This window comes from Aspergillus stella-maris (assembly GCF_047715825.1).
Source record: "Aspergillus stella-maris strain CBS 113639 unplaced genomic scaffold BDV14scaffold_4, whole genome shotgun sequence".
NCBI classification, from domain to species: domain Eukaryota; kingdom Fungi; phylum Ascomycota; class Eurotiomycetes; order Eurotiales; family Aspergillaceae; genus Aspergillus; species Aspergillus stella-maris.
The window spans coordinates 17,539-40,760 of NW_027396798.1; the positions used below are offsets into that span (position 1 = coordinate 17,539).

The 23,222-nt window shown below is 52.0% G+C and overlaps 8 protein-coding genes across 8 annotated transcripts; 6 read left to right on the forward strand and 2 right to left on the reverse strand.

Moving 5' to 3' along the window:
- The first annotated feature begins 31 nt into the window (after positions 1-31).
- BDV14DRAFT_164591 (MRS7 family protein) lies at positions 32-2,297 on the forward strand. Its single transcript, XM_073767207.1, has 3 exons — positions 32-382; positions 450-955; positions 1,004-2,297. Exons 1-3 carry the CDS (start codon positions 316-318, stop codon positions 2,060-2,062), a joined length of 1,632 nt encoding a protein of 543 aa, XP_073632432.1. The 5' UTR covers positions 32-315; the 3' UTR covers positions 2,063-2,297.
- A 180-nt stretch (positions 2,298-2,477) lies between these two features.
- BDV14DRAFT_164594 (NUDIX hydrolase) lies at positions 2,478-4,139 on the forward strand. Its single transcript, XM_073767208.1, has 4 exons — positions 2,478-2,794; positions 2,939-3,095; positions 3,179-3,574; positions 3,670-4,139. The coding sequence occupies exons 1-4, from the start codon at positions 2,549-2,551 to the stop codon at positions 3,963-3,965; spliced, it is 1,095 nt and encodes a 364-aa protein (XP_073632433.1). The 5' UTR covers positions 2,478-2,548; the 3' UTR covers positions 3,966-4,139.
- Positions 4,140-6,466: 2,327 nt separating this feature from the next.
- Positions 6,467-8,819, forward strand: BDV14DRAFT_84044 (uncharacterized protein). Its single transcript, XM_073777651.1, has one exon. It carries the CDS (start codon positions 6,641-6,643, stop codon positions 8,435-8,437), a length of 1,797 nt encoding a protein of 598 aa, XP_073632434.1. The 5' UTR covers positions 6,467-6,640; the 3' UTR covers positions 8,438-8,819.
- A 2,510-nt stretch (positions 8,820-11,329) lies between these two features.
- BDV14DRAFT_195742 (uncharacterized protein) lies at positions 11,330-11,935 on the forward strand (the record flags this gene model as incomplete). Its single annotated transcript, XM_073772280.1, has 2 exons — positions 11,330-11,457; positions 11,554-11,935. 2 exons carry the CDS (start codon positions 11,330-11,332, stop codon positions 11,933-11,935), a joined length of 510 nt encoding a protein of 169 aa, XP_073632435.1.
- A 456-nt stretch (positions 11,936-12,391) lies between these two features.
- Positions 12,392-13,459, reverse strand: BDV14DRAFT_195743 (rRNA-processing protein NSA2; the record flags this gene model as incomplete). Its single annotated transcript, XM_073772281.1, has 5 exons — positions 12,392-12,407; positions 12,466-12,678; positions 12,731-12,769; positions 12,820-13,313; positions 13,379-13,459. The coding sequence occupies 5 exons, from the start codon at positions 13,457-13,459 to the stop codon at positions 12,392-12,394; spliced, it is 843 nt and encodes a 280-aa protein (XP_073632436.1).
- Positions 13,460-13,591: 132 nt separating this feature from the next.
- On the forward strand, positions 13,592-14,710 carry BDV14DRAFT_164600 (mitochondrial 54S ribosomal protein bL21m). The gene has a single exon (XM_073767209.1). It carries the CDS (start codon positions 13,684-13,686, stop codon positions 14,392-14,394), a length of 711 nt encoding a protein of 236 aa, XP_073632437.1. The 5' UTR covers positions 13,592-13,683; the 3' UTR covers positions 14,395-14,710.
- On the reverse strand, positions 14,603-17,933 carry BDV14DRAFT_84051 (serine/threonine/tyrosine protein kinase MPS1). Its single transcript, XM_073777652.1, has one exon. The coding sequence runs from the start codon at positions 17,500-17,502 to the stop codon at positions 15,013-15,015; it is 2,490 nt and encodes an 829-aa protein (XP_073632438.1). The 5' UTR covers positions 17,503-17,933; the 3' UTR covers positions 14,603-15,012.
- Positions 17,934-21,203: 3,270 nt separating this feature from the next.
- On the forward strand, positions 21,204-23,195 carry BDV14DRAFT_195746 (putative cell wall protein; the record flags this gene model as incomplete). Its single annotated transcript, XM_073772282.1, has 1 exon — positions 21,204-23,195. A coding segment is annotated over one exon (1,992 nt), but the record flags the coding sequence as incomplete, so codon positions are not given.
- Between the last annotated feature and the right edge of the window lie 27 nt (positions 23,196-23,222).

The following is a 23,222-nucleotide window of genomic DNA, read 5'->3' on the forward strand; positions in this document are numbered from 1 at the left end:
TTTGTCTCGTACCAATGATCACACATAAATCGTCTAAACTTTAGTCAGTGCCTAGGTAGCCAACTGCGGGCGAGGGCCAGGCCCGGCGAGACCGGAGCCAACACGTAACTCCGAGGTCACGTGGACTCCGCCTCCGACACTTCTTACGGAATTCGCGCAGGCTGAGATGACAGACACATCACCTCTCGCCACTTCACCACGTTCCAGATTATCGATATAAGGCACATTTGTCGCTTTTCCGAACTCTAGAAACTCTTGCTAGAGTTGTTACACCCCCAACTTCTTCCGTCCGCTCAATCGAGCACCCCTTCCGTCATGTCCGTTAGTATGAGGTCCGCCCGACTTGTGCGTACCAGCCCGGCCTTGAGGCCCAACCTCATTGGTAAGTTGTACTTTCGCCTGCTTTCTCTTGGATGTCTGGAATGTACCTGTACTTACCACTCTGCCAGCCCGATCGCGCTACGCCGGTGCCCTCGGAGCGGCCAATATCCGCCTGAACAGCAGAAACCTCCCCTCTCAAGTATCCGCTCTTGCCATCCTGATCCCCCAGCGAGGCTACGCTACCGAACAGTCCACAAACACATCCGGATCGTCGAACCTCCCCCCTCCCGGCTTCAACGCGGAGCAAGCCAAGAAGCCCATTCCCGCGGACCAGGCGCAGTCCCCGGCCGCCAAGGCGCAAGAGACAAACAAGGGTGCGCTCTCAGTCCCGTCGCAAAATGTCACAGCGCAAGGAAAGGAGGGCGATGTGGTAGCGAAGGCTACGGAGGAGAAGAAGGTCGGAGAGGAGGCGAAGAAGGAGGCGAAGAAATTGACAATCGGGCAAAAGATTAAGAAAGAGGTGCAGCATTACTGGGATGGTACAAAGCTGTTGGCCACAGAAGTGAGGATTAGCTCGAGGCTGGCGCTGAAGATGGCGGGTGGGTATGAGCTTAGTCGAAGGGAGCACAGACAGGTTGGTTTCACTTAGAAGAATAGGTGGCGCAAAACTAACGACCTCTAGTTGAAACGTACCGTGACTGACCTTGGTCGGCTGGTCCCGTTCTCCATGTTTGTCATTGTTCCGTTTGCCGAGCTGCTGCTACCTATTGCGCTCAAGTTGTTCCCCAACCTTCTTCCCAGCACATACGAGGGCAAGTCTGCCCGTGAGAAGAAGGCGCTCAGCCTGAGCTCCACCCGGAAAGAGGTCTCCACATTCTTGAAGAATACTCTTAAGGAATCTGGTCTGCCAGTGACCGCCGCGACGGTCAAGAACGAGGACTTTGCCGAGTTCTTCAAGAAGATCAGGAGCACCGGGGAGGCCCCTTCAAAAGAGGACGTCATCAAGGTCTGCAAGATCTTCAAGGATGACCTTACCCTGGACAACTTGTCCCGTCCCCAGCTTGTCGGTATCTGCAAGTACATGAACCTTAACACTTTCGGCACGGACGCCATGCTCCGCTACAACATTCGTCACCGCATGCGCCAGATCAAGCGTGACGACCGCGCCATCTTCTACGAGGGCGTCGAGTCTCTTTCCGTCCCTGAGCTGCAGATGGCCTGTGCCTCTCGCGGTATCCGTACGCACGGCGTTTCCCCCGCTCGCCTGCGCGAGGATATTTCCCAGTGGCTCGACCTCCGTCTGAAGCAGGGCGTCCCCTCCACTCTTCTTGTTCTGAGCAACGCCTACGTTTACGCTCAAGGTGGCAAAGAGGCCGAGATGTCCTCTCAGATCGAATCCCTCCAGTCCGTCCTATCCAGTATCCCCGAAGAGCTCTTCCACGAGATCGAGCTCGAGGTCCACAACGCCGAGGGCGCCGCTACCAACAAGCAGCGTCTCGAAGTCATCAAGGAGCAGCAAGAGCTCATCGAGGAAGAGAACCAGCAAAACGAGGAGAACGAGGAGAAGGGCGTCTCCGCACCAAAGGATACCGAAGATATCGACGAGGACCACCGCTACGAAGCCAGCCAGTCTGGTGAGGCCTCTGAGGCGATGGAGGAGGGCGAGAAGGCTGAGAAGCAGTCTGATATTCAGAAGCAGGAGGAAGCCTCAAAGCAGGGTGAGAAGAAGGAATCGAAATAAGTCATCTCTTCGCTCTTCACTCTTTGATTTAGTTGGTGTGTTATGTTTGTACGATAGACTGTCGAGGCAATTGGGCCTTGTGCATACTATACTGGACTCCCAGTTCATTTCCTTTTGTGTGTTATAGATAGATGGAGGACGGGCGTGGAATTGGAATAACTTGATTTGAAGATGTTGAGTCATCCGTTGGGCGGATAGGTAGGAACATCGACTGTATTTAAATAAGAAAATATACCTCTTTTATTCTTGTCTGAATTGTTTAGATCGTTCCTTTTTTTTTTAATTACAGTAGATTCGTTATCGATGTCATACTTAACTGTACAAGCTCAGCGGCCCATCGGCTCCACTCAACCTCGGCAACTCCGCCAACAACAGATCAGGTCCAGGTCCAACTACCTAACTCCCCTCCATCTCACGCCAATCATCAGCTGGCAAAGATTGCCTGGACAGAATCTTAAAGATTGAAGTCTGACGGAGATCAGCAGCATGCGAAGAGCGCACCTCACCTGCGCTCTCCGCCCCAATTGTAATTACAATCGCTGTCGCAACCTCACTTCCACTTCCGCTTCCTTCACCGTCATCAGCTCTAGCTTCTCCACACCCCGGCATCGGCATTTGCAGTTGCATCAGCGTCATTTATCACACTCAGCTCCAACTCCAGCGAGATCGATATCTTCTGAAAACTCAGGGCCAAACAGGGCAGATATGCCCAGGTTAAATCCGGCTTCATTGGTATGTCTTCCTCTCTTTCTCCCTTCCCATCTACTGTTCCACAACACAACTACAGCTCAACCCACCCCACTTGACAACCCATACTCTACACCCTCTACTTACCCATTTACCTTAAATCCATAAATCCTATCTAACAATCACCAGGCCGCTATAAACCGCCTCAAAGCATTCAATCCACCACCAAGCAGCTACGACCTCGTCCCGCTTGAACGCCGCGCCGCGGTCCTGCTATTGCTTTATGCCGATGCGCAGGGTGATCTCCGTGTTGTGTTGACGATCCGGGCGAGCACGTTGAGTTCTTGTATGTCACCCATCCACTTATTCTCATCAATTGTTCTAGTGGAGGTTATGTAGACGCTTCGAGGCTAAATTGTGTATCCATAGATGCAGGCCAAGCAGCCCTCCCAGGCGGAAAAGCCGACACATTACACGAAACACCCCTCCAAACCTCCCGCCGCGAAGCATCCGAAGAAATTGGCCTGCCGAATCTCAACAGTCCCCTCCCATCCCCATTCACAGTAGAACACCTCTGCGAAATCCCCTGCAGTCTCGCACGCACCGAACTCGTCGTTCGACCCGTTGTCGCACTACTCCATTCCCACGACGAAAAGACAGGGAAAGACGCGGACCCTGAAACGGAGCTCATTCCGCGACTCGATGCGCGCGAGGTAGCGGCTGTTTTTACGGCGCCGTTTGGGGGGTTTCTTGAGAGGTTTTGGGAGGGGGATGAAAGTTGGTATTCGGGGGTTTGGACGGAGTGGTGGGGAACGCAGTGGCGGAGTATGTTTTCCTACCTTACCTACCTACCTATCCCCCTCTCTCTTCCATTTCATTATCCAGATTGGTTGGTTAATGTGCTAATAACGTGGACGAAGTGCACCAATTCCACGTCCCCATCCAACCAAGCAAAGTCATAAAACCCCGCGCGCACGATACAGACCAACAAGAGTCCATCGACGCGTTGAAGAAGCAAGAAGAGAAGACGCAAGGATCAGAACAAATCCGCTACCGCGTCTTCGGCATGACGGCGCGGATACTAGTCGATGTGGCCAGGATCGCGTACGATAAACAGCCGGACTTTGAACATAATGCGCATGCGGGGGATGAGGAGTTGATTAGCACTTTGCGGGGGAGGGGGAGGTTAGGTGTTAAGGAGAAGACGAAGATATAATCTTGTTTTTTTAGATGGGGGAGACTCGAAGAGGCTTGGACGGCTGGGGGAGAGAGACCACGCGATCTATAATCAGATCTATAAGGTAGCTAGCTAGATATAGAAACGAGCTGTGCCTATCAGTATCAGGTAACCAGAGAATAGAGGCTCCGTACAAGACGAGTTATCGAAGACTACAACGGGAGAAAGGCTACTGTAGGTAAATCAAACCTAATAGTCAGGTCGGCAACTAGCCGGCCCTACCAAAATGCCTAAAATAAGTCCACCAGAACGGGTACGAGGATACGAGGACGGAGATGAGATGGTCAACGCTCAACGGTGATCGGTAAGCAGTTCGCCCACCGCATCAGTAAAGTAAAATTGTGGAGATCAAACGAAGAACAAAGAAAGTCAAAGTCTCACCCTCATGGCAAACGCGAAGGGTAAAGGTTCCGACGCCTCATTCCTTTCTTTCATCTTCCAGTCCCCGATTCATTCCACACCACATGGTTAACTCCGCGTCCGTGTCCGTATCCGCGTCATGTCTCAAAGCTAATCCCAAACTACCTATCCATGTCTTACCTTCAAAGTCACTTTAAGTCAACAAACACGCGTGCGATGCTACGGTTCCTACCGGATCCCAAAGCAAAAAACAACATTATTGGTGTATTGAACTAGGGACCGTTGATCATCGGCTGCGTAGTCAAGATTGAAGTCTCATCTAGTGATAGTAGTATTATTTGCGTTTGGGCTGCAGGAGACTTTTGGTGGTGGGTGGAGGAGATACTCGTGATGGGGTGGAGGTGGACCTGGTACCTGGGAATGGGAGGAATCTCACCTCACCTTACCTTAGGTAGTCTGGACCTTACACCAAATCAGGTTCTCAAAGTTAAAGTTGGATCGGCATTGCACGTTCGCTCTCCTTGACTCTGGGAAGGCATGGCATCGCTTATGCATCCATCGTGTAGATTCCTCAAATTGGAGCGATTTTCAAGGTTCAGCCCTGGGCTTTCGAGCACTGGAACTGGGACCAGCCTCAGCTTCCATTTCAGTCATTAATGCAAGTATTCGCGCGGGATTCTGATTGGTCAGTAGACAAAGAAACGTTTGAAGACGAAAGCGTGGCAGCATCCACTCAACGGAAACGCCGATGCCATGGCCACCACCACAACCATGGCCCCGGGCGCTGTCATTGTCGATGTGGAGTTCGCTTCGGAGAGTCGGCGGAGCTGGGCTGAGACTGGGAGAGAGTAGTGGATCGCTCGTCTGTCATTTCCTACTCCGGGGACAATGTGGGCTGGATTTTGCGGGATGGGCCGTCTGTCAGGTCTGGTCTAGTCGGGACATCAAGTCTTGCAAGACAACATTTGGAAGACAACAAGGGTACGCGACTGCGATGATGCAGGTAGAATTGCGCAAAAGCACGGATAAAGCGGTACTGGTTATCATCGGCATACTTGCTTCTTCTTCTTCGCCCTCTTTTCAAGTTGTTTGCTATGATAAGCAACGCAATGCAATGCAAGGACGCAAATCAGTCGGCCAAGCGACCAGTCCAAGAGTCCAGTTCACTTCGAAGTCGAGGTCAGGTCCAAGAGGTGAGTGGAGACTCGGCCGGTCGATTGGAATTGCCTATTTTTTGCAGAGGGGCTGGCTTATGAGCAGCTCTTCAGCTGGACGACAGGGCTGGACTGGTTCGAATAAGACTTGGTAGGGTCGGGTGGGCAGGCAGGCAGGCAGCTGCTGAGATTCGGGTACCTGGATTAGAATCGGTTCGTGTGTATGCAGAGCATGGCATTAGATTAATTGAGTAGGCTAATACCTAGAGAAGGACTGGGGTGCTGATCCTGATCTGCAGCTAAGAAGGGCGAACGGTCTAGCACGAACGCATTTTTGCGATCGCTTAGATTATTCTCTTGATAGCTATGGAGATAGATTGTCCAGGATTGAGGCTAATGGGGCTATGGGTCTCTTCGGTATCAATTTTGAGCCTTACTCTGTAAGTCTGGTGAGATACTGAGTGTTTTGTTATTGCTGCCAATGTTTGCGGAGATCGCTTTGGATCCTGCAGTTGCTTTGCTTTCTTTTTCTTTCTTGGTGCTCCCCCTAACTCCCTCTCCCTGTCTTGCTGACTGCCAAGGGCGCAAAAAACAGAGTCGAGAGGGCAACTGGCCATTCTTCACAACTCAAAGTGTGGCGATTCCCAACACGTTTTACGATGGAATGCATAAAGAATGTCTGCACTTCGGAAACTCCTGCCGGTGGTTGTGACCTGTCACCGTGCGTTCTCGCTTTCTTTGTTCCTGTTCGACAGACTTTGAGAAGTTGAAGAGTTAAGAAGAGACGAAATTACTTTGTAGATGAGAGACGATCCGCCCAGATTCAAACTGAGGACTCCTTGCGTTGCTGTGTGACCACTGCTTGCTCTGGCTTATTACTGCTGCAGCTCCTCGTTTTGTCTCTCTGACTTGCTCTGTCTTTCTTGCTTTCTCCAAGAATTAAAGAATTCGAAATTAAAGAACTTTGTCACCTCGTGATCCTGCAGGCTGGCTGCTGCTGCTGCTGCATAAGGCCGCCTGTCGCATTTTTGGGCTCAGTCAGTGTTGCACAGCTGAGGCTTGCCATATCACCTCTCTATCTTCTCTACCATCACTTCTTCTCCTTCTCTCTCTCTTCTCTCTCCATCCCTCTCAACCATCATGTCCCGATACCAACCATCACATTCCCTCGAGGGAATGGAACAAGTCGTTCCTCCCAGTCCTCCCTTTGCACATACCATCTCTCGACTCCATCTAGACAAGCCTCTGCCCGACATCCCAGCTCGCTCTCACTCAACAACACCCGCTCCCTACATCCCCGGCTCGACCGCCTGGAGCGACGACAGCAGCACCGTCAACAGCTTCGACGACCATCTCGACGACTACAACCGAAACTCCTCCGTCTCAACAGAAAGCTACCCCGTGTTTGTCCGTCCAGGGTCGGCCGATCTAGCCGACTTTGTCGATCATCGTTCGGTCGTTGACGTTGACGTCTCCACGCTCGATCGCCCATCCGAGTCAGCTCGCCAGAAACCAGGTCGAAGCGACACCTCATATTCCTCGCTCGCTCTCAGCTCCTTTCTCGCTGAAGAAGACCGCTACACTCCTAGTCCCAGTCCACCGTCTCACTGGAACAATCCCAGCTCAGCCACCCGCTCTGGCCCCAACCACTACTTTCGCGAGAAGAAGTTCGACTTCTTCCCTGAGCTTGCCCCGACCTCAGCCTTGCCTGCCAATTCGCCCCACAGCCAGTTCGCCCAGCGCTCGCGCAACGGGAAGAAAGTCAAGGACGGCCGATCGCGATGGATTCCTATCCCCATTAACATTCCGCATTCTGATAAGGGTGCCGCTCTAGCACACGATTTTCGAAATTCGTTTCGCAATATTCAGCGTCGGTTATCGCGGAATTCACTAGATAAGGAGAAGGAAAGGAATAAGAATAAGCCTCAGCCAACGACTGCGCCTTCGCCGACAGAGTATACCTATAATCGTGTTCACCATATTAATTACCTCCCCTCGCCTCAAACACCCTCGACTGAAGACCACCACTACCACCACCACAATTCCAACCGCAATCACAGCCACGACTACGGCCGAACCCCAACCAGCCCAACCGACCCGCTCTACGTAACCCTAGAAAAAGAACCCCTCCGCATCTCAGACCCCGTCTCCGTCACCGTCTCCGTCTCCCCCTCATCCACCGAATCCATCGGCCTAACACCAACCGGCTCTTCCATCTCCGACCAATCACTCAACGACGACCCCGACTACAGAGACATAGTCGATTCCTACAGAGACCGAGATCGAGATAGATACCAAATAAGAAATAGCCACCACTCCCACACCCGCTCGACAAACCGCAAAACCCTCTCCCGCCTGCAAACCAACATCCCGAAACAAAACCACCTCGCTGTCCCGATAACGCCCTACCAGCGCTACGGCGCCGCCATCTGGGATAAATCAGGCAAGGAGAAGAAGAGGCTTAGTTACACGGGAACACCAAAGTCCCGAACCGTGCGGTTCCCGCGGTACAGACGAAAGCGTGAATCCGGTACTTTAAAGGCCCAAGAGGATGATTACCTCGAGTCCGTCGAGCCGATTACGATTAGTCTTACGCCTGCACGACTCAATCCGACTCCGGCTCCCCCGAGGGGTGGGAATCAGAATCAGAATCAGAATACACATACACATACCCATACACGAACTCAGTCTGGATCCCGGATCCCTCTTCACCAGGGAACGAGGCACGCTGTTAAGGCCCTGCAGGATGGAACAAGCCATGTGCTTATTGCCATTGATGGTGCGAGGCGGAAGATAGCGGGTGGCTCTGGGAATGGCGGGTCTGTTTCGCTGGCTGATGATTTGAGGAGGACGCAGCTGAAGTCGCAGATAAGGTTGATCGGGCCGGTGAATCCGTATACGCATCATTCTGCGCCGGGGGTTGATCCGTGGGTCTAGGTTGGGTTGGGTTTGTGTGCAATCCGGACGTTCTTTTTGCTTGAGCTTGATCGGCTTGAACCGGCTTGACCCGGTTTCGAGAAATACCGTACTCGCCATAGTACACTCTCTACTCATTATGGGAGTTCTGTTATTCCCAGTCTCTGTTGTGCTTTCTTCTTCAACGCGGCATCTCGGTATGCCTTTTTCCTGTTTGTTTTGTTTCGTTTCGTTTTCTCTTCTGATTGACTCTATCCAAGCGAGCATTATCCTAGTGTCATTGTCTTCTGTTTTGATTACTTTGTTCATGGAGTGGATTTATTTCGTTTATAGATACCTATTTGAGATTCAGATTGCTTCTACTTCTACTTCTACTTACTATACCTACCCACCACCACCTCCCCAAAAGACCTGTCCGTCTCTCACTTGCACCTAACCACATCAAGCCACAGGCACGCAGTCAAGTGTAAGACGCTTGTAACGCCACGCCACCGAGGACTTACTAGTAGGTACTATGATAAAAAAAAAGCTAGATCTAGACCACCTACAGTATCTCCACTATCTGCGAAATCTTATGGTTGGTCGGTACTTTAAAGTTCTGGGATGGACAGATTACCTAGATCTTGTGCTAGGTGATGTTGCTCAGGTTGTTTGCTTGGAGGTGGGTGGGGATTGAGGTAAGATTCGACCCATAACTTCGGTAGTTCAGGTTAAGTAGGTTACGCGAATTTGTTTCCTGGTTTGTGTCAAATGGTATATGAATAAGAGATAGAAGAGTGGAACCTTCTTGCCTACTTTATGTTCCACGCCAACCCCCGTGGCTGCTCGAGTCAGCCAGCCAGCCAGCCATCTATCAATGTACCCACCCACCAAACACCTCAGTTGACAATTGACAACCATTAATCCATTCCATTTCATCCCTCTCACATCTCACATAACCCACGAAATCGACTTCGGCCTCACCCCCGTCCCCGGCAACCCGTTCTCCGTCGAAGGCAGCGGCACATCGTCACCTAGAACAGTCAAGAAGTCCATATCGATATATCGTAGGCACGGCAGCCGGTCTCTGAACTCGTTCAGATGTCTTTCTCTGATACTGAGGTAGTCGCTGAGCTCGATCGTCTCGAGGGCATGGACGAGGGTCTATATTCCATACATGCATGCATTAGCCCATCCATCTATCCATCCATCCATGAAGGAGAGTGAGTAAGTAAGCAGGTCAAAGAAGATAATACAAACCGCAACATCCCCAATCAAACCCCTGCTCACAAACTCACTTATCCAGTCGTCTAAGTGGAATGGGCTGGGGAATAATGGTTGTCTACACTTTCACCTTCCCATCATTGACAATAAACTCGACTTCCTATATACTTGGATTCAGGTGTTATCTAGTTAATCCATCACAGCTCCAGCACCAACCCCAATGGTGAATAGTCAAGATGGAGGAGGCATCGCGGTCAAAGAGAAAGCACTCGCATCTACCCTCCCATATCAGCGCCCGCCAGCCTTCTTTGAGTTCAAGTACAACGACTGCAAGCCATCCGATTCTCGCATGACATACCAGCTCTTAGAATAGGCATGGTCCAATGCACAAACTGCATTGCCTGTAGCAAGATGGTAAGATACAAGAGACTCTCCCGATCAACAAAGGATAGAAACAAAGAAGAAAAAAAGAAGGGCCAGGAGGTGGATGTGAGAAGCAGACCTACCTAAGTGCCTACCTACCTACCTATATTATACCTAGGCAAAGGCATGAATCCCCATCCGGGCACAACAAGCCTCAAGGCAGCTCAGTGTTAGGAACCGACCTCGACCTCGACCTCGACCTCGACTTCGACTTTAATGACGACCGTAATTGCTCCATCATTTCAGTAGGCAGGTACCTTGCTACTTCACATGTGAATCATATCTAAGCTACAACATCATCTATCTACCGCCTTGGTTGCTTTGCTTTGCTTTGTTTGGATGGATGGATGCTGCCCACCACCGCCACCCGCACAAATAGTAAATATAGATATCAATAAAAATATAAGTAGGTAAGATATCTTCCCAAAGGTAAATGACGCCATTGCCTCGGAGGAAGGAAGAAATCAGAATATACCAGCCAGCCCTATGACAGTTCAAGATACAGTATACACTCGGAACGTCCATCAAAGAATACGTACGTAGATACTCGAAATAGATTCAAACGCGGCAGCCACTCCCTGCGCACCTGTGGTTCGAGAACAAAATGCCGATCAAGGCTTTCAGATGAAAATGGACTCCAGGCCTGGGCTAGTCTTCAAGAACCTACCTAGTCCTATATGTATCCACGATGTTTTCCTGTTTCTGGGGTGAGAATCACCGTCATATATCACCATTACATAGGTAGGACTGTGGAAAAAGAGTTGACTGAAGGTAGGTAAGGTAAGGTGAGGTACTCTGGTGATCTTCCCCTTTGTAAAGCGTGTCACGGCTGGAAATGTTTCGCTCTACGGCAAAGTCAAAGCCGGCGACTGAATCCAAGTCGTCTAAGTCTTTTGCATCCAAGTTGTGGTCGAGGAAGAAATCATCGTCACCAAAGTCAACGTTGAGCCCGTCGTCCGGGGCTGATGGATCCAAGCCTTCGCCTATAGGGAAGGTAGATGTAGTGTTGTCCCTCCTAGTATTGACCATCAAGAAGTTAACCCAAGGTGTATATAGGAAGTCGAGTTCATTGTCGATGATGAGAAGGTAAGGGCATGCACACATATCCACAGAGGCTCGTCCCGCCTCGCGCAAGCACATTAGGCGGGCGGCTGCGGTAGCAGACCATGGCTAAACGATGACCTTCCTTTTCCCCTTTGGTACCCGTTCTAGATCCAAGTCGCAATTCGAGCCCTGGTTCGAGCGAGATCTGTGCCCTGCTCGACACCCGGATGTTCCACCGTCGCAATGGAAGAGAAGCCGGATGTCCGCGTTGATCCAGCATACCACGAAACTCGTCAGTTCAAAGGGCGCGCCGCTTCGGCAGTCCATTTCCATCTCGACGCGGCATACGAGGGCTATCGCGTCTTGAAGCTGTATAAGAAGTCCCGCCTGATGTGGTGGAAGAGGGGGCTGGAGCTCTCATAGGAGGAACCTGCTCCTGGCGACCGCAACTTCATCACGTCCAATAGTCGTCGATTGATGGGGATGGAGACTGGGCGAGCCGCCGACGAGTGGAGGAAGCGATACCCGGTCAAGGCTATGAGCCCCGTAGCACTCGTCGAGGAGCTATTGGTGCTTCAACGCAGGGACTTGGGCCACCTGCACTATCTCGATAGCGTGTGGAATTTAATGGTCGTCGGTCTTGGACCTTGGGACTCACAGATCAGGAACTGTCTTGCGCCGCCATTGCGTGCTGCGTGGGGGGTTGTTGATGGGATAAGACCAAATATTATTCACAGAGAGTCTGCCATCAAGCAGCTCCGCCGGAGGCTCCTCGAAGACCCTGACCCTCATTTGAGAAGATTCTCGCATAAAGACCTACCTTTCCATGACCTGCGCGTGCGCCGCTAAGTCCCTTGTCCTATGCTCCTGTGTTGTGTGGTCAGCCACATACTCTCGTTTCTTCTCGTGGTTGAATGCAAGGTCACATAGCTTAATTATTTTAGTGATGTTCTTAGGTTAGGTTGTGAGTGCGGATGACGATCTGAATGATTCCGGCTGCATTAGTAAACCTTCGAGTCCTCGATTGCTCATGGGTCTCTTCAGACAGAAGAGGAAACTCCATTATCCTATCTAAATGAGTTCAGCATCAGGAAGAACATAGATCAAGCATAATGTTGAGAGAAACGTCATTCGATAAACTTTTGTTTATTGCCACAAAGACTAATTATGAGACTTCACGCCGAAAACGCCATCCGCGGACATGAGTAATGTAGAACATGGATAGTATCAGAAAAAAGATGGTATCTTATCAAAGGTAGAGTAGACAGTCGAGTCGTCGTGTCTTCCGGGCACCGATATGATTGATTAAACGAGGAGAACACTAGAACGCCAGTTAGTTAAAATTGTTGGCGGGGAGGATTTGCAAGAGGTGCACTTACGCGTTAACGCAGCCGTCGTTCTCGGGCGTGTTCGTGACCTGAGCGTATTTACCCCAAGCAACCTTTCCTCCGGCTGTGACGATACCGAGTTCGGACACGTTGACTTCGATCACTGTTCCCTTGGTGAGGACACCGAGTTGGGTGTAAAGAGGGTTCTGAGGGTTCTTCTTGACGGAGAGGATGGGGAGCTGGACGGTGACGGCCATTTCGGGGCTGGAGAATGAATTAGCGAGATTTCAATACCTGCAATCTTGAATGGACATACTGCGTGACGTTGGCCTTCTTGTATCGCAGACCCATAGGACTGAATGAAGTTAGCATCCCTTCGAAATACCACCAACAAGGCAAACCCACCGAATAAAGCGCTCATATTTCACTGGTCTCCGAGTAAAGTCATTTCCAACAAACGTCGGCTTCGTAATCATACGCTTCCACGACTTCTTATGCGTCTTCTTTCCGGTATTGACGACCTTGAACATCTCCTCCTCACTGATACCCTTAACCTTGGGCAACGGCACAGCAAACTTAGCCGCCTTCTCCGCCCGCTTATCCTTAATAGCACTCGACAAGGCCTTAGCGTTCGTAGCCTCGGAGCGGTCGAGCAGGTACTGAGGCAAGGGCGTCTTGGAAGGCTCGCTGGGGGCAGAGGACTTGACGTTCTTCTCCTCCTGCGCCTTGATGCGCTTCCTCATCTGGATCTTCTCGGCATGGCGCTTCTGCTGGTAGAGCTTGGCTCTTAGACCACGGAGGTTCTGGGCATCCTTGGATTGCTTGTGTGCTTCACGGGCTTCGCGCTTGCGCGTGCGTTCTTCGTGGTCTAGCCGCTTTCCGTGCTGCTTAGTCCAGCGCTCGATATACCTGGGTTTGTTAGCTTGAAGTGGGATGGGATGTGGTTGGGGGGGGTGGGACGAACTCGTTCTGAGGCTGTTTTGGGATCAGTTAGCATGCTACCCAGCATAAAGTGATCGAGCTTTCGAGGGGAATAACGTACCATGATGACTGATTATCTGGTGGGTAGTTGATGAAGTGTGGTTGTAGTCGGAGGCGGAGATCAAAAAAGTTTCGAGCGATAATCGCGCACGTGACCTGTTATCTGGATCGAATTTCTCTTCCGCCAGCCCAGCAATTCGCCGATTCCAGCCCAGCCAGCCAAACCACCAGCATCACCCGCAGAGTCAGGCCAGGGAGAGGCGAACTCCCCATTACAATTGAGAAAAAATGTTCTCACGCTCTACATTGACGCGGGCCCTCGCCCTCCCGCTCGAGCAAGCAGCCCGCCCATCCTTCACAAACACCGCGCTCCGAGCCTACCTTCACCAGTCAACAGCAACAACACCACCCTCGCAATCAACCGAGCCTCTATCCGCAAGCCCTCGAGCGCAATCAACCCCACCCCTCAAGCGCTACAAAAAACCTAACTCGCTAACCTCCAACCCACCACGCGTCCCCATCCCAGAAACCAAACAACCCATCGCCCCAACATTCAACGCCCCCCTAACCGTGTCCCAATCCCTCCTCGACACCCTACCACACCTAACGAGCCAAAAACCGCACTATATAAGCGCGCACCTCCATGACCGCCCCTACCTAGTCACAGAAGGCGACCAGCTGCGCCTGCCCTTCCTCATGCCGAACGTGCAGGTCGGTGATATCCTGCGCTTCAACCGCGCCTCTGTGCTTGGTTCGCGCGACTTCACGCTCAAGGGGAAGCCGTATGTTGATGAGCGGCTCTTTGAGTGTCGTTTGCGGGTTGTGGGTGTTGAGAGTGAGCCGCTGAGGGTCAAGGAGAAGACGAAGCGGAGAAGACGGCATGTGCAGCGGATTACGAGCAAGCATCGGTATACGGTTTTGAGGGTTATGGAGGTGAAGATTAAGACTGTGGAGGAGTTGCAGGCGGAGGGGGTTACTGTTACTAAGGAGGAGGCTTGATTGGGGTTTCCTGTCTGAGGTTGAGTCTGCGTGATCGGATTGTGAATGTGGATGGATGGATATGTACAAATAGATTTGAGAATATTTGTTGACTTGTATTTTATATTGCAATTGGGATGTTCATTGACTTCTAACCTTTACTTCCTATGAATCAGAGGTGATGGCGATGGTTCTTGTGTTCATGTTTTCGTGGCATAACAAGTATATATACGTACCATCACCAAGGCAAGAGATGACCGCAACTACGGATACGCCGGTGATATTTCGGACAGTGAAACAACGAGTATAGTGGAAATCACCTCATGGTGAACTCAATTCAAGTCAAGTTATAGAAATATGTACACGAAGGTAAGGTCATTAAGTATATCCAATATAATCAAACTCCACGCTGACAGCATCCGGCTGTATGCAATGCCAACACCAAACACCAAGCTTATTAAGACAGAAGCAAAAAGAGACCGAACAAAAAGCTAATCCAAAGAAACCGACAATAGCACTGTTATACAAAAGAGATCAAGTCGGTCACGGCGAAGCCGGTTGTCAAGTCAAGTAACGTAATCAGGTCGTTCAAAATGGTAAAGGAAGAATCAAACAAAGGAAATGGTAGTGGTCCGGTGGTTATGGATTTTCTTCCAACGCTGCTTTGATCTTTGCGAAAAAGCCCGCGGGCCAGCCAGCTAGTTCTTCGTCGTTGGGCACGCCGCGAACCCGGCAGTGGTTGACCACGTTGATCAGGATCCTGCCGAGCACGTCTTGCGTGATGGGGACGGCGCCTTCAAGCTGCGCATCGGGATAGAGGAATGGATTGCGCTGACCTAGGAGCTCGCTGATAGTTGGGCGCAGTGTCTGGTCGCGCTGCAGACACCCCTTTAGTGTTCGAATGAGTCCTGGAGGAACTTGAACGCCACCAACTCCAAAAGCTGGGAAATCGATCTTCACTTTGGGATTCGGGATGGCCATTATGCGCTCGTAGTATTTGGCGATCTTGGCGAAAGGAGGCTGTCCGTAGACCATCTTGTATAGTATACAGCCCAGACTCCATACATCACTGGGCTTTCCGAGCTTCATCATCTTGCCAACGCTCGATGGCAGCCCGAGAGAGGCATTCGAGTCGACCAGTGCCTCAGGAGACATATAGTTCGGTGTTCCAACTTGCTGCTCGCGGTGTACATTGACAGTGTTGTCTTGGATGGCATTGGCGATACCAAAATCAATCAATTTGAGTCGACCTTGGACAAGGAGGAAATTGGCAGGCTTCAGGTCGGAGTGCACGATGTTGTGTTCATGGACAGCTTGGACACATTCTAGCATCTCCTTCCAGTAGTAACGAGTGAAGTTGATATCGAAGGTGGCATCCTCCGAGTTCAGTTTGTAAGTCAGAATCTTTTCCAAGTCCGATTCTCCGATCTCCATCAGCACGCTAAGTGTGTGCTTGTCCGAGTTCAGTTCCCAGTCGAACAGTCGAACAACGCGGTCGATGTTTTCCAGCTTTTTGAGGAGGTCGATTTCTCCTTTGTAGCCAGCTAAGGTAGTCGGATCGACGTCCTCCAGATTCACTCGCTTCAGGGCGAAGATCTTGTAGTTCTCAGCCATGACTCGGTAGACACGAGAGCTACCTCCTCGGCCAATACAATCCAGGCGTGTGAACGGTTTGTGGTTGATAGAGACTTGGCTACGCTTCTTGCGAGACTGAGATGCGGTGGCCGCACCGCCTGTTGCTGTAGCAGTTTCTAAAACGGACATTCTCGGAGGCGGCGGTGCTGGCCTGTGAGGAGTATTGTTGCTTCTATTTGACAGAATTTTCCTCGGTGAAGTACCCGCTGGTACTTCCTGCTCTTTCTTCTCATCTCCGTAGACGACCGAGAGTTTCTCTGGCTTGTCCAGAAAGTTGAATCCCTGCGGCTTGGCTCGCTTAAATGTTGGCGGGGGCTCATTCTCTTGATCATGGGCAGATGGTAGCGTTGGAGGGGGAGGTACTTTGAAGATAGGCTCTTTGGAGCTTGAAGGTTTCGAAGAAGCATCAGACAAGGATCCAGGAGTCGACTTTGCGTGTGATTCGTACGATTTCGGTGAAGACGATCTTGAGAATGGACCATCCCCAGAGGAGGTGAATCGGTAATCTGAGCTCTTCTGCGGCGGCTCAGGCTCTGCCCATGAAACTTTTGGAGACGAGGGTTTCGTGCTTCTGTGGTTGTACTCGATGTCGTTGTTTGCGGCTTCGACGTCGGCCTCCTTGGAGTCGGAAAGATAGCTTGGAGACTGGTTCTCCTCACTCTGGCGTCGCAAAACCCCGCGTCGGGCAGGTCCATTTAGAAATGTGCCTGTCAGTCTGCCCACCCTTTTAACACGCAACGAGCTCTGCATGCCAATGTCTTCGGGGTTGCGAGAGCGAAGAACGGAGGACGTGATAGGTGGCGCGTTGTCCTCATATCGAGATCTCCTCTCATCTTCGAGAGCATCGGCACTCTCGTGTCCACTAAGCGGACTTCGGCTGGACGGTCGTTTCTCTGATGGCGACGTGGATATAGGAGATCGGGTGTGACTACGCGATGCATTGATCCGAACACTGCGCGTCCTAGGTCCGGGCGTAATAAAATCGTTGGACTGGTGCCTTGCTTCAGGCTCTTCTGCCGCAGTCTCTGCTTGTGAGAGAACCGATCCCTCCCTTCTTCCCCTCGAGCCGCTGGCCAGGACGGATCCAATGCGAACTACTCGCGGGGCAGGGCTTCCGTTCGATTGGTCTAGCGGCGAGTTGGTTCGAGATCGTCTTTCGTGACTCGAAGCAGCCGAGCTCACGCGCACATGTTGGTTGTAATCGTTCAAGCTTCTGTTCCGCAAGCGGGGCGACCCATTCACGTCATCCTCGTCAAGGAGAGCCTTGACGGAGGCACTGAATTTCGGTTCCGGGACTTCATCATCGGAGCTATCGCCAGTCGAGTACTGTCTCGAAGACAATGCAGCGCTACTGCGATGGGCAACGGTGTTGCGATATTCGGGGGAGGTGCGTCTAGACCCGGTACGCGAGATCGAGGCGCGAGACATTTGTCGGGCGTGTTGTTGATGGAGGGACGTCGCATGGGCGGTGGAGAGGGAGTTCGGGGATGCCATTGTCGTCAATCATAGGTAAGGTGGCCTAGCACGTCCCACTACCCCAGGTCGTCGTCGGTCGCACTTGTCGCTGTTGTGGTCTTGTGTATACACTGCAGGTCGGATAAACAGAACCTTAACTCGGAGGCTGGGAAGTCTGCCGCTCCCTGTTTGGGCCTAGCCCCACACGTGATGGTCGTCATGGGCAACGACACTTGTAAACAATACTGCACATTCCTGGCCTCTCTTGAATGACAACAAGTTAGCATGTCCCCAAGTGTAGAATAGAGACTAGACCTCTCATATTAAGCTAATTGGCTGGTCATAATGGCTGGACCAAGCGACGTTTTGCCACAGTCCATGTCGACTAGCAACATCGCTGCCAAAGACAATATATGTGAGTAGCTGTGACTGATATATATTTTGTACTTCGAAGGATCGAAAGCGGCAGTACTCCATATGTTTGCTCCTTTTATCAGTACTGAGCAGTAGATCGCGAATATGGAGTCAGTGTCTTCTAGCAGCTGTTGCGGTGAAGGTCTTTGTACGACTACAAGCTACCGGGTCCGTGGTCTTGAGAATCGCTCGTGACACAGAAGAAGCCTGCGCTGAACTGCAAGCTGCAGCACAGAGCACAGTTGCACAAGCACTGAGGGGCAGGCCAGTTGCCCGCGCTCTTGACTTGCCCCTCGATGTCACTACTACGCACGTAGAATTGCTTTCTTCTCCAACCGTTTGCTCAACAGACTGTGGGGGACCGGAGGACATGCGAGATTCGTCTCAAGTCTCCGTGAAGTGGATACTTGTAGAAATTGATATCGGTTCGTGACTCAATAGTACTCGAAGCTAAGGAGCCATCCAAGATCGAATATCTCCTAGTAGCGGTCTAGGCAAAGTAGTGGCTGGTAGTGATTTGGAATGGTCCAGCAGTTGACGCTTGGGACTTGGGGGTTTGTGGGAGCAAGAACGCCCCTGTCAGCGACTCATTGTCCCTCATATCATTCCATTAGTGCCAAATTGGCCACAATGGCATCCAAGCTGCCGAAGAATAGAAGGACGGGCCTTTGTGGGGGTTGGCGAGGTGAGTGAGTAGTGAACGAAAAGACCATTCCATGGTTGCAAGATGTCATTGCTCATCAGCCTGTTGCTCTCGCCACCGCTCCATACATGATCCCAAGTGTAATTTCCCCAGCATCAGGTCTGTGGTTACTGATCAGCCATCAACGCAGCAGTGTTCAGAGACCGGTAGATGTTTTCCGATCGATCCAGGATCCAGATTCGAAAATCATCCGACAACTGGAAAAGGGTTAGCGTCAATGCTTGAGAGGAGATTCTGCAACAGACTGAGACGTGGAGGAGACCAGAGCTGCAAGAGGCGAGCCGGCGAAATTTGGGCAAGAAAGCGGATCACATGGGCTGCGGCAGCGAATTGCCGTTAACTCTTGAGTTTGCTTGACTCGCCAACTCTCTTTAGTCTTTGCTCTTTCTTCTGCAGCTTGCTGCACCATCACAGACCAGCCTTTCCTAGTCCATGCCGGCTAATTCGTGAGGTGGCTCCATCACAAGGGCCCCTGGGTGGTAAGTCCACAACAATTCGCTTTCTGCTACTTTGTGAGTTTGCAAGTTTGCACTGTCCACCTCGGAGTCTGGCTAACGGCAATCAACAATCAAGAATGTCCGATCTCGATCTATCTCCAGTTTCAATGCTTCTGTGACGGCATAAGCATGACGAGAGGCGATCAAGTCAACAACATCCATCGTGAAACGATCCATAATGATCCTTAGATCTCGAGATTTGATGAACCTCAAGCTCCAGCTAGTGGGTCAGGAACCAGGAACCAGCGAACCAGCCCAGCCCAAAGTCTGAAACATCTTCTCCAGAGTCCGGTTCAGGAACATGTTCGGCAATGATCGCTGCGAAAAAAGCTGATGGACAATCCTCGGATCACAACTTCAGCTTCTATTTAACTCAACTTCTATTTTTGAGTTAAAACGGCCGGCTGTCAGAGATTTTGCTTCTTTTCGGTTTCACTTCTAGAGGTTGCCGACAGAGTTTTGATAGATCGCCACCAGGTCGGTTCACTCTATGTCGCCGAAGCAGATTAAGGGTTGCTTAGCTTCTCTTGTTAAGCTAACCTGTTAAGTAAAGCCTAACTGAGGCTACAGAGTCAGGGCTCCTTAGTCTTTGCTCTTCAGGAGTAAGTTGGCGACCAACGTCCCCGCCACTGTTGGCAAGTCGCCAAGAACTAGTGCTGCACCTTTCTTTTTGTGATTAGTGCAGCCTTCCGAGGTCTCCGTCGCCCGGGCCATGATCCAAATCAGTTAATACTGCGCTCCGGGGCACACTGCCCTCTTTTCGCCCGCAGCTAGTCAGCATCATGACTTCATCGTTGAGGGGAAGCTTTTCCTTCGGATCCTTGCCGGAGTCTCGCTGGATATCGGCCTTTTGATCTGTCTGCTCTGGAGTATCCCGCCCATGGAGGTACAACCGTCTTGTCGGTTTCATCATCTCATACTTCTCCGATCGTGTCTTGATTCAGCGCAATTGTTCCGCCAGTCCATATTCAGCCTGTAGTATCCGCGGAATACAAGTCTACACTCAATACTCTACGGGACCCGTAAACTTCTCAGCTCCAAGGTTTCATGTTGCTGGAGAGGACCAGAAAAACATACCACTGCTAACCTCAAACATGCATATTATGGATCCACAACCCAAAGCAAGAGTCCAAAGTCAAAAACTCCAAAACTCTAGCGATGTTCTCGAGTTCCTGAAATAGGCTCAAATTTGATTTAGGGATCATTGAGGCCCTTAGCCTCGACTGTGAATGCCTCCGTGCGACTTCCAGAATTGGGGAGTCAGATGTGCGTTGATTGGCTTCCTCCGTCAAGGCAGCACGATCGCCTTGGAGGCTCGATTGGTCGGCACGATGCAGGAACAATGCGGCGTTGCGGAGATTTTCAGTTACACAAATCTCAACTGGCAGGCTGTCATCCATTGCATTGTACTGCTGGTCATGATTGCTCAGTTCGGGTCTTGTCATTATTTCCCCTGAGGCTGAGCTGGTACCTGACTAACGTCGTTATGGAAGGAGGGTTTCACGGGGTAGTTGACAACTTGACACCACTCAAAAAACGACCTGGAGGCCTGGAAGCACTGCTCGCTTGATCGGCTGCGTCAAAAACGCGTTACTAACACATCCTCTTTTCCCGTCAGGGCGAAGTTACCCAAGACAACCAGCCCATGTGGGTAGAATCCACCCAGAGCATGAAACTCACCCTTTTCTCATTTGGTGAACCCCGTGGCCTGAAATAGCACTTCGCCATGTTTGGTTCCTGAGGGTATCCACACTCCATTGTAGCGTGGACACACTTTCCGCGGTCCGAACGACGGTCCACTTGGCTCTGAGACCATGAAGATCCCTGACCAAGCCTGGTGGAAAGATGGTCAGGAGCGAAATGCCCCTGTGGGCTGACGGACCAGTGTGTGCCCGGACGCTCAGGGGACCTATATAATCCTGCACGCATCTCGCACTCATCCTCTCCATCAGCAAGTCTTCTATCCATCGTTTTTTTTTTTTGGCCTTGTGCCTGTCCCTCGTTTATACTCCATAATCTTTACCAGTCTATCGTTAACCGTTTGATACGTCATTCGCTTTTTCTTCACATTCCACCTAACCATTGGTGCCGTTTTTTAAGATCTTTGTTTTTATACTAACGCAATCATGCGTTCCAACCTTTTCCTACTCGCTGGTCTAGCCAGCTCGGCCCTCGCCCTTCCTACTACTGCTAGCACTGAGCTCGATGCTCGCCACTTCGGCCTCGTCAGTGGCTTGATCGAGACCGTCAAGGACATCCTTCACGGTACAAGCCCTGTCCACATTCTCGGTGGTATCAGCGCCGAGGCTGCTGCGGCTCTTGGTGGTGGTGCTCTCGGGTGCACGGCTGGCTCCGTTGACCTTGAGTACCGCAAGAAGCTCGCTGTCTGGATTAAGACCGGCGCTGGTGCCCACCTCGAGGCCTCTGTCAAGACCGCCCTTTTGGCCTGGTGTGAGGCTGACGTTTCCGTCGACTCCGGTCTTGACGTCGACATCCGTGCCCAGCTTGGTTTCTTCATCCCCGGCTGCGCCAGCATTGCTGCTGAGGCCGACCTCTACGTGAGCTTGGATGGTGTCTTCTCCCTCGCCGGCGAAGTTCTTGGAGTTCTCTCCGCTACCGCCCAGGCTACTCTTGAGGCCGCCATTGGCGCCCTCGTTGACCTCGACTGGAAGGTCCAGGCTGGTCTCGAGTTCTGTGCTGCTGGTGGTCTCGTCGGTGACCTTGACGTTGAGATTCTCAACGCCCTCAAGGTCTGGCTCAACAGCTCTGAGTGCACCCTGTCCGTCAGCCTCAAGCACACCCTCCAGATCTGGATCTCTGGCAAAATTGGTGGTGGTGTTATTCAGATCCCTAGCCTCCCCGTTGCTGGTGTTGCTACCATCGGTGTCGGTAAATCTCTCGAGGCTCTCATTGAGGCCAGCGGTGCCCTCGTCGTCAGCGCTCAGACTTCCCTCAGCGCTTTCCTCAAGACCGACGTTGGTGTTGCCATTGATGCTGACATCTCTGCCATCCTCGCTCTCATTGCCAAGGGCAGCCTTGCCATTGACATCTCCCTCGACAAGCGTATCTCTCTCTCGCTCTGGCTCGGCAGCTCTGACTGCAAGCTCACTGCTGAGCTGAAGGGTCTCCTCGCTCTCTGGTTGTCCTTCGGTGTGTCTACTGGTGCTGAAGTTTCCCTCGACGTCTCCCACAACATCATCACCGACCTTACTGGTTTCCTTACCGGTACCGTCGATGCTCTCATCGGTACTCACATTCAGGGTCTGCTCTCCTTCATCCTCTCCGGCAAGGGTGTTCTTTCTATCTCTCTTGAGGCTCGTGCTCAGCTCGCTGCCCTTGTCAGCGGTAGCATCGACATCGACATCAGCGCCGACATCCAGCTTATCATCATCGGCTGGCTCTCCGGTTGCCAGAAGTGCTGCGGCGGCGAGATCATCTCCACCCACACTCCTAGCCTTCCTTCCAGCACTCCCTCCGTTCCCAAGCCTACCGAGACCCCTGCCGTCCCTACCGATGTCCAGCCCACCGGCACTCCCTCCGTTCCTTCTCAGACCCCTGGTTTCCCCGGTGGCGAGCAGCCCTCTGGCACCCCCTCCGTCCCTGCCCAGACTCCCGGCACTCCCACTGATGTCTCCCCCACTGAGACCCCTAGCGAGACCACCACTCCTTGTGACACTCTGACCAGCGAGATTGTCGGCTCTTCTACCATCTCTATCCCCGGCAGCGAGACCCCTGGTGTCCCCACTGACGTCCAGCCCACTGGAACTCCCTCTGTCCCCGTCACCGTCCCCGCTGGTCCCTCCGAGACTCCTGTCGGCCCTGGCGAGACCCCCGTTGGCCCCGGTGAGACTTCCACTCCCTGCGACACTCTGACCAGCGAGATCGTCGGCTCTTCTACCATCTCCATCCCTGGCGAGACCACCCCCGCTGTCCCTACCGATGTTCAGCCTACTGAGACTCCTTCCGTCCCCGCTGGTCCCTCCGAGACTCCTGTCGGCCCTGGCGAGACCCCCGTTGGCCCTGGCGAGACCTCCACTCCTTGCGACACCTTGACCAGCGAGATTGTCTCTTCTTCCACCATCTCGGTCCCTGGCGAGACCCCCGCTGTCCCCACCGACGTTCAGCCCACTGAGACTCCTTCCGCT